This window comes from Vidua macroura, chromosome 5 (genome assembly GCF_024509145.1).
Source record: "Vidua macroura isolate BioBank_ID:100142 chromosome 5, ASM2450914v1, whole genome shotgun sequence".
NCBI lineage: Eukaryota > Metazoa > Chordata > Aves > Passeriformes > Viduidae > Vidua > Vidua macroura.
Window position 1 is genome coordinate 23,842,101 of NC_071575.1, and position 13,743 is coordinate 23,855,843.

Consider the following 13,743-nt stretch of genomic DNA (forward strand, 5'->3'; position numbering starts at 1 on the left):
ACCCTCTCAAACTGTTAAGTGGCTTCCATTTCCCCACTTGCACTGCATGAAGCATTCCTTCCAATGCCCCAGAACTTCACAGGAACTGAAAAAGATGCTAGATTGAGAACTGAGGCTGCTCTGAGCAAACACATTCATGAAATGCTGTTTTGGTTTTCTCTTTCAAGGAATGAACATCAACAACGCCCCATAGAAAGCACAGAGGTCTAAAAGGGAAGGATCTGGGAGAGCATCAGCCAGCAGCTGCAGCCCCTCACAAAGACAGCTGATGATACCTTCCTGTCTTTGACTTTAAAACTGCAATAAGAGAAGAATGAGCAAAGTGCAGGGACAACATACTTTACAGAGAGGCAATATTTTGATTTACAGCTATGTTAAACATTGGTGCACAAATAAAAACCCAGGATGCATCATGCACATCAGCCTTGATCAACATGTAAAAGCTTTGCTGACATAGCAAGACCATAGAAAGGATACAGTTTCATTGTATGTGCTTTTTTTTTTTCTTCCTAAGTAGTAAACTTAGATTTGCTAGCAAAACCTCTAGCAGACCTGGACACAGACGTAAACGAACATGAAAAGGGAAAAGGCAGGCCCTTTTTCCACCTGTATTGATCCAGTAAAACATTCACTAGCAAAAGCTGTCCAAGCACAACACTATCTAGAGTAAGTCAGGCTTGCTCTTCCAGAAAATAGAAAACAGACTTTAAGCACAGGTGTGGCCTCCACCTCAGTCTGGTCTCATGGAGGCAGCACTTTGTATTGGAGCTTTCAAAAGGAGCTCTCAAAGCCCCATGTATCTGCACCAGGAGTATTTTCCTGTCAGGAACACTCCAAAGGACACAAGATTGCCCTCATCATCCTCACAAGCAGAGAGCACACCTGCAGGGGGCTGCAGAGGTGTTACTTGGGCTGAGTGCTGGGAATCGGGTTGTGCCTCCTATCTAGTTTGCATATGATTGATTCCAAGCCTATAGGGGACTGCAAACCTCAGATCATAGAAGCTCAAGAAATCCACCCTACCACTCCAGCTTTATTCCTGAATGTGCCACTAGCCTGGTGGGAAACCATTAAACAAATCCCAGCACACATACCCTTCCTGACCATGCCTCAGTCACTAGCATGGACCTGCTTTGTGGACCATTTTGAAGCCTTCTGATTAAAGTATTACTGCTCCAGAAGTAGATTTGGACCCAAATCCTCCAAGATTTCCAGAAACGCTGCCCCTAACTCACTCCCAGTGAAGCTTCAACTGCAACAGACAGCAGGAAAGCACAGGCTCATCATTAACCAACTTACAACACACACGACTTGACACTCAGCAGTGTTTCCAGGCCCCCAAAATGCTGAAAAAGTACACCAGGCATAAACCACTCTGGCAAGGTAGGAGTGGCTGAGGTACAATCTGATGACAAGAGATCCCCTCACAGCTGGAATGGGAGCCTGAAATAAATCTCTTGGTCACATCCTCCAGTGAATGCAGAAACAAGCAAAAGGTCTGAAGAGTACAAAAAAAAAAAAAAAAACAACCAAACAAAAAACCAACCAAAAAAAACCCAACACCACAAACACTAAAATGAAGGGGGGGAAAGCCTCTAAAGACTGGCAGTGGGCTAAAACCCCAGCTAGTTCGGACATATAAGAATTATGGCCTGTTTCCCTTGGTGCCCAGGCACACTGAGGGGAATGAGACGCATTTCTAGCTGCACAAAGAGTTCTCACAGTACTGTGTTACCACGCTGGCTATAGCATTTTGGAGATGGATGAGGCTGTAAGGCACTGACATTATACTGATGTATGGACTTCAGGCATTACTAATCATTTAGACACAATAGCCCCCTGTATATATTTTGTTTTGCATCCTCTGCAAATATTCTCCTTTCTCTGCTCTGGAAGTTTTTCTTAAAAAGTGTTCAGGAAACAGGCACAGAACACTGATGTGTTCTGGGGAGGAGAGAAAGAAAAAAGGAAACAAAAAAAACAAACCACAAAAAACCACAAGCGACTCAAGACAGCCAAATATGAAGACAATTTTAATTAAATCACGTCTGTCTTATATCATTTATTCCAGCTAATTTAGCATCTCAAACGAGTTTTATCTCAAAATAGTTAATAGCTCTAGAAGCCCCAACTTTTTCCCAGCTTTTTCTTTAATGTAATTACATTTTTGCTGCTGCACCAGAAATATTAATAGCCTTTTCTGCATGAGACAGAGAAGCTCTACAGCAGGACAAGAAAGCTTCGATCCTGTTGATGATCTGCATGCTGATGGCTACATACAGCTTGTCTGTCAATGTAATTTCTACTGAAGCTATTGAAAATAGGCAGCACCCCTCTCAATACTTCAAGCATGGACCTCTTTAGGAAAAAACCTTTCATTCTCTTGACTGCAGAAAGCACAAATAAGAGGGAAAACAGACAAGCAAAGCTGTTGTTCTACTGTATATTGGTCTGTAGGAAGACACAGAGGGACAAAATTTGCTCTTCATTACAGTACCTTTGATCCAGAATTGAGCTAACTTAGTCAACGGAACTGACCCAGATTTACAGGGCAGAAAGAGTTCAGGGCTCCACCCAAGCCTGCAATCCTATATTTCTACATCCAAGGGGATGTATGCCCTTTGTGCAACCCAAAATCCTCTGCTCTAGCACAGTAGACCTGACCCAGTACTCACTAAAATCAACTGAAAAGCAGCCACAGTCTCCTCCAGCCCATCATGCAGACCTTGTGCCATCCACCCACCAGCAAATTCAAACCACTCAGTGTACACCTTTCAGGAAAAAAAAAAAAAAGTAAAATCTTATGGCTTGCCCAAAACAAAACCCCAAAACCAAGAGCCTAGCAGGGAGCCATGTTCACTCTATCTGAGCTTCCCTAACCTTGCCACAAAGGACAAGCAAGACTGATTTGGGAAGAGAAGGAATGTGGAGAGGCAGAGATTATCTGGCACAGTCCACAGGATTGCCAGTGCCATGGTGGCAGGAACTCTGCACAATGCCCAGCTGACTGATCCTGTAACAGTTAATAAATCCAGGAAGTGGGACACTGCAATGCCTGGGAGTGCACGTGTCCACTGTCACCCTTGCAGTCCATCACACTCTGGTGTATTACCCCAATGATTAGCAATTACTTCAACTTCATAATTACGTGCACACATACACATGCTTAATTCTAAAGATAAAACACCCATCACCATCTGGAAACTCAAATGTGTTTTAGAAGTTAATCAAGACCAAAATACACAATCAAGACAGGCTTTATCATTTTGTATTTATGACCCCAACTGACACATTTTATTAATCACCAAGTGTTTAAAAAGTGTTAAGGCCCTCCTCCTCAGTTAATATAAATTTCCTGCTACTACTTCCAACACAGACTGTAAAAATACAGATTTCTAGAAGGACATATTCGGCTCCTCCACCAGCGTGGGTGCAGAATGTGCTATTCTGTGTCAGGTCACTTCAGATAATACAGACATTTTTGCTCTGCCTGCATACCAATCAGCTTTAAAGCACTATAATGCAAATAGTCTTTAAAAGGATTTTAACTACCTAAAGCTCTTTGTTTTAAGACAAGGTATTACATTAAAGATCATCCATGAGATCCACTTACAGTCACCTTATTAATTATATGGCTACCTTGCCTAATTCAACATCCCTACAGGCTATCAATTTTAAAGTTTTTGATTCCTTTATACAATCATTTACCAGCCAAAAGAAGTATGAAAATTACTAGCTACAATGTCATTTATTAAATGAATTCAGAAGGTATTACTCTAAGGCTCCTGAAGCCCACCTTTTATCATCTACAAAATGAATCTTGAGTGTCCACGTCTTAAAAATGAATAAAAGGAGAAAAAAAAAAAGAATCCCACAGTTCTCTGCTTTTTACAGAGTACAATGTGTTCAAGAAGTGGATTGAAACGCAACAAAGCCTTTTATTCCTTGTGGATTATATATGTGCACTCTGCAATTAAAATCTATGTCTCCTACCACTCAGCCAAATCACATAAAAAGAGACAATCTTTTGATATTAAGATGACTAAGGTGGGCATCTTTTAGCCTGAGACAATGCTCAAAGCAGCAGCAGCAGCTCCTCTGCAGATTGAGCACAGCTGAGGATGAGATCCTGCTCATTTACCTCCTGGAGAAGAAAGAGGGGCCTGATCCTGCAAAACCACACATCAATCACTGTACTCACATCCTTGAAACCAAGGCTGCCTCTCCCTGCCAAAGGAAGAGCAGACAACACTTACAGGATGTGAGCATTTCACACTGTGCAGTCCACCTACCTCCATGACACGTGCTGGATACAGCTACCACCTCCCAAACCCCCAGAATCACAGTGCTGTGAGAAATTCTGCTCGATTGCATTGTTTGTATTTTCCATTTCCCCCAGCACTTTCTTTTACGTTTTTTCATAGGAGTGTGAAGCCATCACAGCAGTGATTGATAGTAATGGAGCAAAGTCATCCCTCAGTGTCTACAGCCTGGCACAAACAAGATGAAGGCTACCTTGAAGAGGCACTCTTACTGTTTAAATTGATACCCTGACCAACTATAAAAATCCTTGTTCTTCTACAGCCTACAAAGAATTAACAACATCATTCCTATCTCAACCTGGATGTTTCCAAATATGTAATTTGAGAAAGAGTAGCAGAAATGAGAAACCACACTTACCACTCATTTCACTTAGTAAAATAACAAAGGCACCTATGTGGAGCACGTGGCACTTCTGGGATTTCTTTTAATATCAAAGAACTTCATACTCCTCACAGCAGCCTTGCTAGGAGAAAAAGGTTTGCACTTCAGAAATCGCTGCATTTGGATTACCTGGGCCACCAACTACAGATTTTGTAGAGGGTGGGAAGATAGGCGAGTGCATGTGTGTGTTCACACACAGTTATGTGTATAGACCTCTTTTTTTCCCAGTCAACATTTTATAAGTGCTCATACTCAGGTTTTTTTAATGCACAGATTCAAATCTGTCAGGGGAAAAGACATTAAATACTCAGTTTCCAAATCTAGCCTCGATGTCAGTCAGTGTGTTCTAATGAACATTTTCCTTCAAATGTTCCAGTGGCAGCCATCTAATTTTATTTCTTTTAAATAGCATCCCCTTCTGATGCTTGTAACCTAAATGTTAATGCCTCATTCAGGACCTCATCTCTAATGTGTAAAATTAATATGACCAAAAGGAAAGCTGTCATCTGCTTTCATTGCCAACAGTGGGCACAGTGTAAAAAGCAACCAAAAAAAGCATTACTATTTTAAAATAACTCTGAAAACCCTGGATATTTAAATGTTAACTGCATAAGGCAGTGAATTTTCTTTATACATGGAAGCTTTCCTTGTATCCCATGGACACAAAGCTTCCTTGCTGCAAATTAACAAATGCTTGTGCTGCACTTACTTATACCATGCTGTTACCCAAAGTCCTGTTAGCATATCACAGAAATGAGAGAGCCATCCACTGTGGCTCTCTGAGGCTTGCTGCCACAGAGCTTTTCAATCTCTGAGTTCCTAGAGTGGAACCAGTAAGACACACCAGCTTCCAGAGACATTCCTGCAGTTCCCATGTTCTGTCCGAAAGGCTCCCCCACCAGTCCGCAGGGATCAGACATCACAGAAAGGGCAGAGCAGAGGATCAGACATCACAGAAAGGGCAGAGCAGAGGGTGCACACTGCTATGGGATAGTCAGCACCTTCATTCCTTTATTCCTCATGGATAAGTGCTCCTAATCTGTGCACAGGTTGCCTTCCATTAGGTAATTCCTAGTGATGCTACAGGTGTTGTGACAGCCCCAGAGGATACTGGGGAGGGAGCTGAAATCTAACACAGGCCATTCATATGGAAACCTACAATTTCAGTTTCACAGAAGGGAATGGATCTATTCCAGACAATTTCCCCAACAGCTAACTCCTTATAAAGGAGGATGTGGAGAGGGCAAGAAAACAAACCACATTCATTGATCAGCATTAAATGAAAAGTGGAGGATGAAAATGTTATACAAGAGAAGCAACCCAGAGTCCAAGCATATATGCGGTAAAATTTTGGTTTATCCTTGAAACCTTAGTTTCAGGTGCCAAGCAATTACATGAAAGGGGGAACATGCTGCATCCTTTGCTGATTAAATTCACAAAATTGAAATCCAAGAAAATCCCTGTGTCTGGAGGCATTAACTGAAGATAATTAGGAACTGAATTCTTTCACTGTTCACAGTAGTCTCTGGTGGTCTCACCTTCTAGTTAAGAGCACGAGGCTTGTGCCAGAAACCCCACTCTGTCACATGCAAGCATTCTGCCTGTAACAAAACGACAATATCTATAACCTGGGTACTGAAACACAAATAATGAGGAATCAACTGAACTCAGTTGGAATTGTGACCTCATCCACAAAGCTCTGAATGAGCTACAGGGAACAGGAACATCCAACAAAACACAAACATGCTTTGAAATGTTATCCTTGTAAGATAGTATGTGGCTGCTGAATCTAGGTAACCCACCACAGGTATAGCTTCGTCTTTATCCTGGACACACCAAGTCTACACAAGTACATCATTCCTGAACTTAATCTCATTCCTTTAATGTGAAGGGGAAAACTCCTCCTCTTTTCATTGATTTCAACTGGGCCCTTCATCCATGCATCTTATGCTTCATTTAATGTATGTTGACACTTCAACAAGTCACACACAGAACTCAAACGTTTGCTGTGAACAGCACAAACAATCAGAAAGAAAAACCATCAGATTCAAATCATTGTGTCTGCCATCCCAGTCCTTAACTCCCTCAGGATCAACTCGGAGTTGATACATAATACATATGCATCAGCCCAAAAGGCTTGAGAAGAAAAAATTGTGCTAGAATGACATTCACACAAGGACAACTGCAGCAGCTTTGTCAGGCAGGATTTGATGTAGTACATTTGGCAACAGAGTCAAACAAAATACAGTAGTGCTGGCTTTGGAAAAAGTAACATGAATCTAATTTCTTCCAATTGTCTGAATCACTTTTAGAGTTAATTACATGGTACAATACAAGATAAACTACCTGCCACTTCTGAAAAGTAATGGAAGCAACTTTAGAATTCAGAAAGAGGCTCATATTTCTGAATATGAAATAAAAATGAGATACTAGTTGCACCTAATCAATGGTATAAATTTGTTCATAAAAAGCATGGGGCATTTCAGCTCTATATGCTATTTTGCTAAGTTCAAGACAAAGTTTCTGCGCACACTGACTTTATCTCTGAAAAAGTTACTTAAGCTAAGTCAGGACACTTTCTATCTGTGAATAGAGTGTCAGTGCTCTGAAAGTTAGGACATACTTTCCCAATACTGATACACAGTAATAAAAAAAAAAAAACAAAAAACAAACTTATAGAAACCTACACAGTAGAAAATGTAACAGTGGAGTAAAATATTCTGATAAGTTAAAATGTAATAAGACATGACTGCAACATAATTACCCAGGTAATTTTTGCTTGAACACATTCAGAGACATATTTTTATTTCTTCAATTCAGCAAGCTGTTGTTGCAAAAACCTACATTCATTTGCACTGCAATAGAAAAAGCTGCTCTTCTAATAAGATTAATATTCACTAACCAGGAAGATTTTCTCTAGATAGAGCAGCTTAACTCTCAACTCAAAGCAGTTCCAGACTACCAGTCTCTTTGAGAAGAATGACCAGAGTAGGTTTGCTCACACTGATGACAGTTCCATGGAAATCTATGAAAAGCTTTTTTGGGGACACCAACAAACAGATACAGCACATGGTGGGGTTTCTGGAGGATGGATTTCATTGCATGCAATTAAATGAGGGCCAGTTTCTTGTGGCTGTCAATTTTCTCTGTATCCCAAACAGAATAATTTAAAACCAGTATACAGGGTCCATCAAAGGAATGCCACACACCCAACTGCCTTGCAGATCTCATTCTCCTTTGTAAGCAAGAGAGAAAGCGAGGATCAATTGCAAGATGGGAGACTGCTGCATTGATTTTCAAACAGAATCTGCCATCAAAACCAATGGTGAGCTTGTCTTCAGACATAAGGAAAAAAACCTCCTGTAGTCTGAGTTGTTCGGATATTCAAGCAAAGGCAGACATCAGCTATCAGCCATGCCGTGTTGCATATGTAACTGAGATGATCATGGAATGAGGCAAGTCTGACCTTCACCAGCATCCAGGGGAGAGCAGTGCAAGTCTAAAACAGGAGATGGAAAATGCAGCAAAAAAAATGCAAGTGGGAGGGATGGGAAGGGAATCAGGTTTAGAATAAGTCAGTTTCATAAACCTGTCTGAGGTAAGATAAAGATAGTATTAATTATCCTGCCTCTGTGAGAAATTTTACACCTTGGCGTATCCTAACACACCACCAATGTGACCCCCAGCCCGGCAGAGCAGCTCCTGCCTCCATTGGGTGACTCACAGTCCCCCGCTCGCTGCAGCGGGGAAGCCTACAGAACAAAGTAAACACATCTGTGAAAGTGTAGGCAGGCTAAAGACCAGTGAGCAAACTGATTTCATGGGAAATGCAGCAGATAAAACTATGTTGGGCTGTCACATAAAACCCCAAGACTGACCTATTTCACACAGACAGAAGTTCCAGGAGCATGGAGCAATAATAAGCTTGCACTCAGTTATCTGGACAGCACATGGCAGGAGAGTGAAGGGGAAAAATATTTTGAGCAAAAGAGACAGGGAAAATCAGCTATATATTGCTATATCTCCAGCTATAGCTAACATTGCAACATGGTTTTTTTTTCAGAAAAGGCTAGACGGGCAATGGCAAAACACATCAAAGTCCCCTCTACCACTTCTTCCCTCAGGAACAAACATAGGCTCAGACAAGCAACAACAGCCAGGATCACCTCCAAAGTTTTCTTTACAGTGGTCCTGAGCACTGGAGAGCTGCACAATTAACCTCCCTTCAACAACAACTGGTTGGGGAACCTAACTTGGGAGGGTGGGTTCCCAGCTCTTCAGCAATCTCTGACAAAACCCGCACAATGCAAAGGCGCAATAACCAAATAGCACATTTACAGCTGACTTCCCAACAAAGAATGGGAACACAGCCAAAGAGAGAAGAAACAGTAAAAACCACCTGATTTCCTTCCAGCATGAATATGTTGGTATTAAGATACAGAACAAGGGATACATCATACTCTTTTGCAAAGATAAGGCTAAGTTCATCTTCCCAGCTTCAGGCACTGGGCGTGTTTGTGTTGTTTGGGTTTTCTGCTTGTCTTTTTTTAAACAAGGTTTCTGTTAACTACATAACTTTCTTATTTTTTCACCCCAAATTAAAAAAAAAAGGTATCAGCAGAAATTTGTGCCTCACACTTCTAACAAGAGTTCCATATTCAGATCTCCTAAAATGGAAAATCCCCACTAACAGATAAAGATTTAAAACCCAGAGGGGGTTGGACTCATCATCTGGTGGCCTTCTAGCATCTTTCACCTGAAACTGATGAGAAAGCTTTGTAAGCAGCCTCCTGAAATTCACTGAGAGAACGCTGGGGCTCAAGAAACTGACAGTAAGGACCTGACACTTCTTGTTGAGGACTTACCTGAAAACCTTATTTTCTCTCCAAAAGGTTTGGGTGGGAATTTTTCATCTAATTCTGATTGCAAAGTGCCTCTGCAGAGAGCATGGTAAGCTACCAACAACAGTGACACTGGCAAGCCAGAGATGAGAGACAGCTCCCTCCTGCAGTCATCCAAAGATATGCTTCTGTGGAGACCAACTAGAATTTAGAACACCCTCCAACAACAAAAAGACATTAACCAAGATTTTGAAAGCTTTTAACGCCTCCAGTCCTGACATATGTTCTGCCCAGGATCTGGCTCCAGTGAATTCTGACACACAAGAAAGGTTACAAGCACATGTTACAAAAAAAGACTTAATTCCTAAAAATGATCCAGTACCCAATGTATATCACATTCACAGGTCTACCACCTCCCTCCCTCCCTCCTGACCCTTCAGGAAGTCTACATTAATCTATCACTTGCATTACCAGGATGGCAACACGTACAATGGCATAACAGACATCTGGGAGAACAGCTGTCTGAGCCTTACAAGCCATGTGTAACCCAAATGGGGACACTCTGTGCAGGACTAGAGTAGAGCTTGAGAGCTTCCCAGCAGTTACTGCTATGGAAACAGCTCACCAAAAAAAAAAAAATTAAAAAAAAAAATCAGAATAAGTTATGATGAAAAAGGCACAATAAAGGTTGTGATCTATTTATTTCCACTCACACTAACAACCTAAATATGTGAATATGTGTCACACAGAAAATGGGTGCACATTATCCTCCCAGTGATTTCACAGCATCGCATTCTCTCCTCAGAGTTTATGATAAATCCTTTGAACTGTACTAAAATCTCAGCCTATTTATAGCCTCACAATACAAGGAACATAAAGCCATAATCTCCAACAGTTAACTATAAGGCATATTGAGAATTCTTAAAATATTATTTTTCTACATTCAAAAATTCACAGAAGAATATTTCGCCTCACCTACTGCATGCTAAGCTTGTGTTCCAGCAGTATAATTCATCTGAAAAAGGGGAAATAAGTCTTGACCAAATTTTCTGAATATGTGTGCAAACCATATTATCTGTGGAACTCCACCTATTAAAATATCACACTTCTATTAAGTTGGTTACAACCCATAATTCTGCATGGTGCCTTGAAGACCAGAAATAAAGCCTTCTCCGGGTCTGCTAAGGATTGAGTACTCCTTGTGAAACCAGTAAGCGTGGGACAGACACAGCAGGAAAGAGAATAAATATGGTAATTTTTCCAAGAAGTTGGCAGGTATTAACACAGATGGGCACCATACAAGAACACATTCATCAAGCAAATTATACCAACTCTGGAGGAGCAGGCAGCTGATAGAAAAACACCAAACAGGACTTGGCTTCACCACAGAACAGCAGATCTACTGATTCCTAATTCTATCAGTGCACCAAGCCTCTACCATTTGATGAAAAATTCTCCAAAAGCTTTAAGGAAAAAATCACTCCTCATCGAATCATTTAGGCTGGAAAAGACCTCTGAGACTGAGTCCAACCACTAACCCAGCACTGCCAAGTCCACCACTAAACTACATCTCTAAGTGCCACATACACATATGGCAACTATGGGAGCCACAAACAGGGAAAGAATGAGTCGATCTGAATAGATCCTTTTTCTTTTTACTAGACTGCAATTCCCTTATCAGCTACAGCTATATGCCTGTAGCCAGGACGCTCGAGAGCTGGCAGTAGACAATAACAGGTACGGCCAGGAAGACTCGCCTGCTGAGGAGTGCGGCCAGTCTGCCAGCCACAGCTGTTGGCCCACTACGAGGTATCACTCCCTCTTACCAGCCTCGCTCCTCTGCTCAGCTGTCAGATCCCTCCAAAAAGACACTGCAAGTGCAATTCCCACGTCATTTCTCAGGCAGAAAGGGGAAAAAGTGAGACAGACAGATCAAAATGATTTTTTTTTGCCATGCTGGACAAATTTCACCAAGCTGCACAAAGCATCCACGAGGGGTCTGTGCACACAGCTGACACCGCAGGAAGTTTTCACAGCCCAAGCCCACCTTTTTGTGAATCAGTAGCTGATCTACGTGGGACTTCCCTGGGAGCCAGCATCTGCTGCCCCCAGTACAGGTCCATCCCTAGGATGAGGGAAACCGAAAAGCTGAAGTGGCATTAGGTAGCCGGGAGCGTGGAATCCTGCACGGCGCTCCGTAGCCTGCGTCCCTGCGGACACCCGTGCCCAGCCAGCGGCTGCACCCGGAGCTCCTCGGCCTCCCGAACACCGGGACACGGCAGGACCGGGCAGCAGCGCCGCGGGCAGGGATGGCCCGGGCCGGGCAGCCGCCCCCGCCGCTCCGGACAACTCGGGCGATCCGGCGCGGAGCTGGCAGCAGCGGGTGCCCTTGCCCGGCCGCGGTGTCCCTGACGCTTCCAAAAACGAAAAGCTGGGAAGACCCAGGCCCGCGACTCCCGACGGGAGAGGGGAGCTGGGGTCCCGCTCCCTGCGAGAGGGACCCGCGGGGACCGGGCAGCTCCTGGCGCCCCTCAGGCACGCCGCGCTCGCCAGCCGCTGTCGTCTCCCGTCCCCCTTCACCAAACGCACGATAAAAAGCGGAAAATAACAAAATTCTTAACCAAACCAACTTTCCTCCCTCCCGCGGTAAGTTTCCTGCGGGGGGCGAGGCGACCTTCCCGCGGCCGCCGAGCCCCGCTCCTGCCGCAGCGGCGCCGGGAGCCGGGGGCAGCCGGCGACGGCTTCCGAGGCGGCCGCCACCTGCGCCGGCGGAGAGCGGGGAGGGCGCTGCCCTCGGCGGGGCCGGCGGTGCCGGCGATGCCGGTGCGGTTGCGGTGCCCTACCTGGGTGCAACATACTTTGGAAATAGAAGATGACGAGGATGAAGGAGCCCACGGAAGTGACCAGGACCATCCTGCACACCCGGTTCATCCTCATTACTTCCAGCACCGCCGGCTTCATGGCGTTGTCCGGCGGCGGAGCGCGCACGGCTGGCGCTGGGAGCCGCTCCGCGCCCGCCCCGCGCCGAGGAGCCGCCGCCGGAGGATGCCCGGGCGCCCGCGCCCCGCGCCGGGGGGCGTTAATGCCGCGCTGGGCGTGACCACGCGGCGCGCCAGGCGGAGGGGCGCTCTGCGCGCGCGGGGGGGAGGCGGGCCAGGCGGGGAGCCGGGGCGGAGCGCGCCCCCCCCCTCGCCAAGGGCAGAGATGGTCCCGCCCGGCGGCGGCGGGCGGGGACGAGGACGAGCCGGGCGGCGCCGAGGGGCTGCGGGCCGCGCCCCGGCCCTTCACGGCCCTGGGGGCGTCCGGCGGCTGTCGTCCGAGCGGCCCCGCTGCCCGTGAACTTGACCACCTCCGGGTCACTCTTGCCCTCTTCAGTGGCGCGGGGTCCGGCAGCCGCCGGCGGGCAGGAGCATCCGTCCTTGCCTGGCTCTGCCCGGCGCCCCGTTCGTGCAGGGAAATTCTCCTCTCCCACTCTCAGTGGTGCCCGTCGCTCCGCTAACCCTAAATGCCTCCTTGCAGGTCTCCCCTCTCTCTGCAGGTTATGTTGCAGCCGGTCCCTGCCGCCGTGTTTTGCCGGTGCCGCGCTGTCCCGGCCGGGAGCTGTTCATTTTATCAGCGGCGCGAACACCAACTTGAGGCGCACGGAGGCATCCCGGGGGCAGACAGTGCCACCTGGCCTGACAGAAATGAAAGGGGCTTCTTTTGTTTTCAAACCCGCGACTTCTAAGTTTTCTGCATTAACTAACACCGCTCATTTGTCGGTGGAATCACAAGGTCCTTGCCGCGAGGTCGGCCCGCCGAAGGTGGATCTACCTTTCGGTAGTCGAGAGCAGCACCAGGAGATGAGATACGAGCCCGTACGTGGGAGGAATGCAGAGGAGCTGCGAGCTACAGAACAAAAGGCCTCTGCCGTGCCCAAGCGAGCATCGGCTTTGGGACAGCTGGGGCTGCTGGGGAGCCGGGGCTGTGAGCGACTGCGGCTCCGTCGAGTCCCGAGCGAGGTTTCCCAAGGCGAGACACAGGGCACAGCTCCCTAATTGGGACTATGCTCTTGCTCTGAGCTGCACAGGTGTTGAAAGTACAGTGCTAAATGGAAATGTCTTCTTAGCGATATACCATTCACCTTTCTGCGGTGGTAACAGTTCTGTTTGTTCCCCTGAAGCACCCAAATACCACTTTGCTATTAGTTTTCTTTTTG

General features: G+C 45.6%; 1 protein-coding gene and 1 long non-coding RNA gene across 4 annotated transcripts in view; one reads left to right on the plus strand and one right to left on the minus strand.

Moving 5' to 3' along the window:
• The window catches only part of CHST11 (carbohydrate sulfotransferase 11), a 157,874-nt gene extending 145,308 nt beyond the window's left edge, over window positions 1-12,566 (minus strand). Inside the window, exons 1-2 of one of the 3 annotated variants that reach the window (XM_053978368.1) lie at window positions 5,549-5,581; window positions 4,681-4,782 (exon numbers count right to left, since the gene is read on the minus strand). In XM_053978368.1, the coding sequence (XP_053834343.1) occupies window positions 4,681-4,687 (7 nt within the window). In that variant the 5' untranslated portion in view covers window positions 4,688-4,782; window positions 5,549-5,581. Of the gene's footprint in view, window positions 1-4,680; window positions 4,783-5,548; window positions 5,582-12,388 lie in introns of those variants that run through there. The other 2 variants (XM_053978367.1, XM_053978366.1) reach the window with 2 other exon arrangements.
• LOC128807791 (uncharacterized) lies at window positions 5,687-6,161 on the plus strand. Its single transcript, XR_008437275.1, has 2 exons — window positions 5,687-5,768; window positions 5,872-6,161. It is a non-coding gene; the product is annotated as an uncharacterized LOC128807791 (long non-coding RNA).
• Window positions 12,567-13,743: the final 1,177 nt, after the last annotated feature.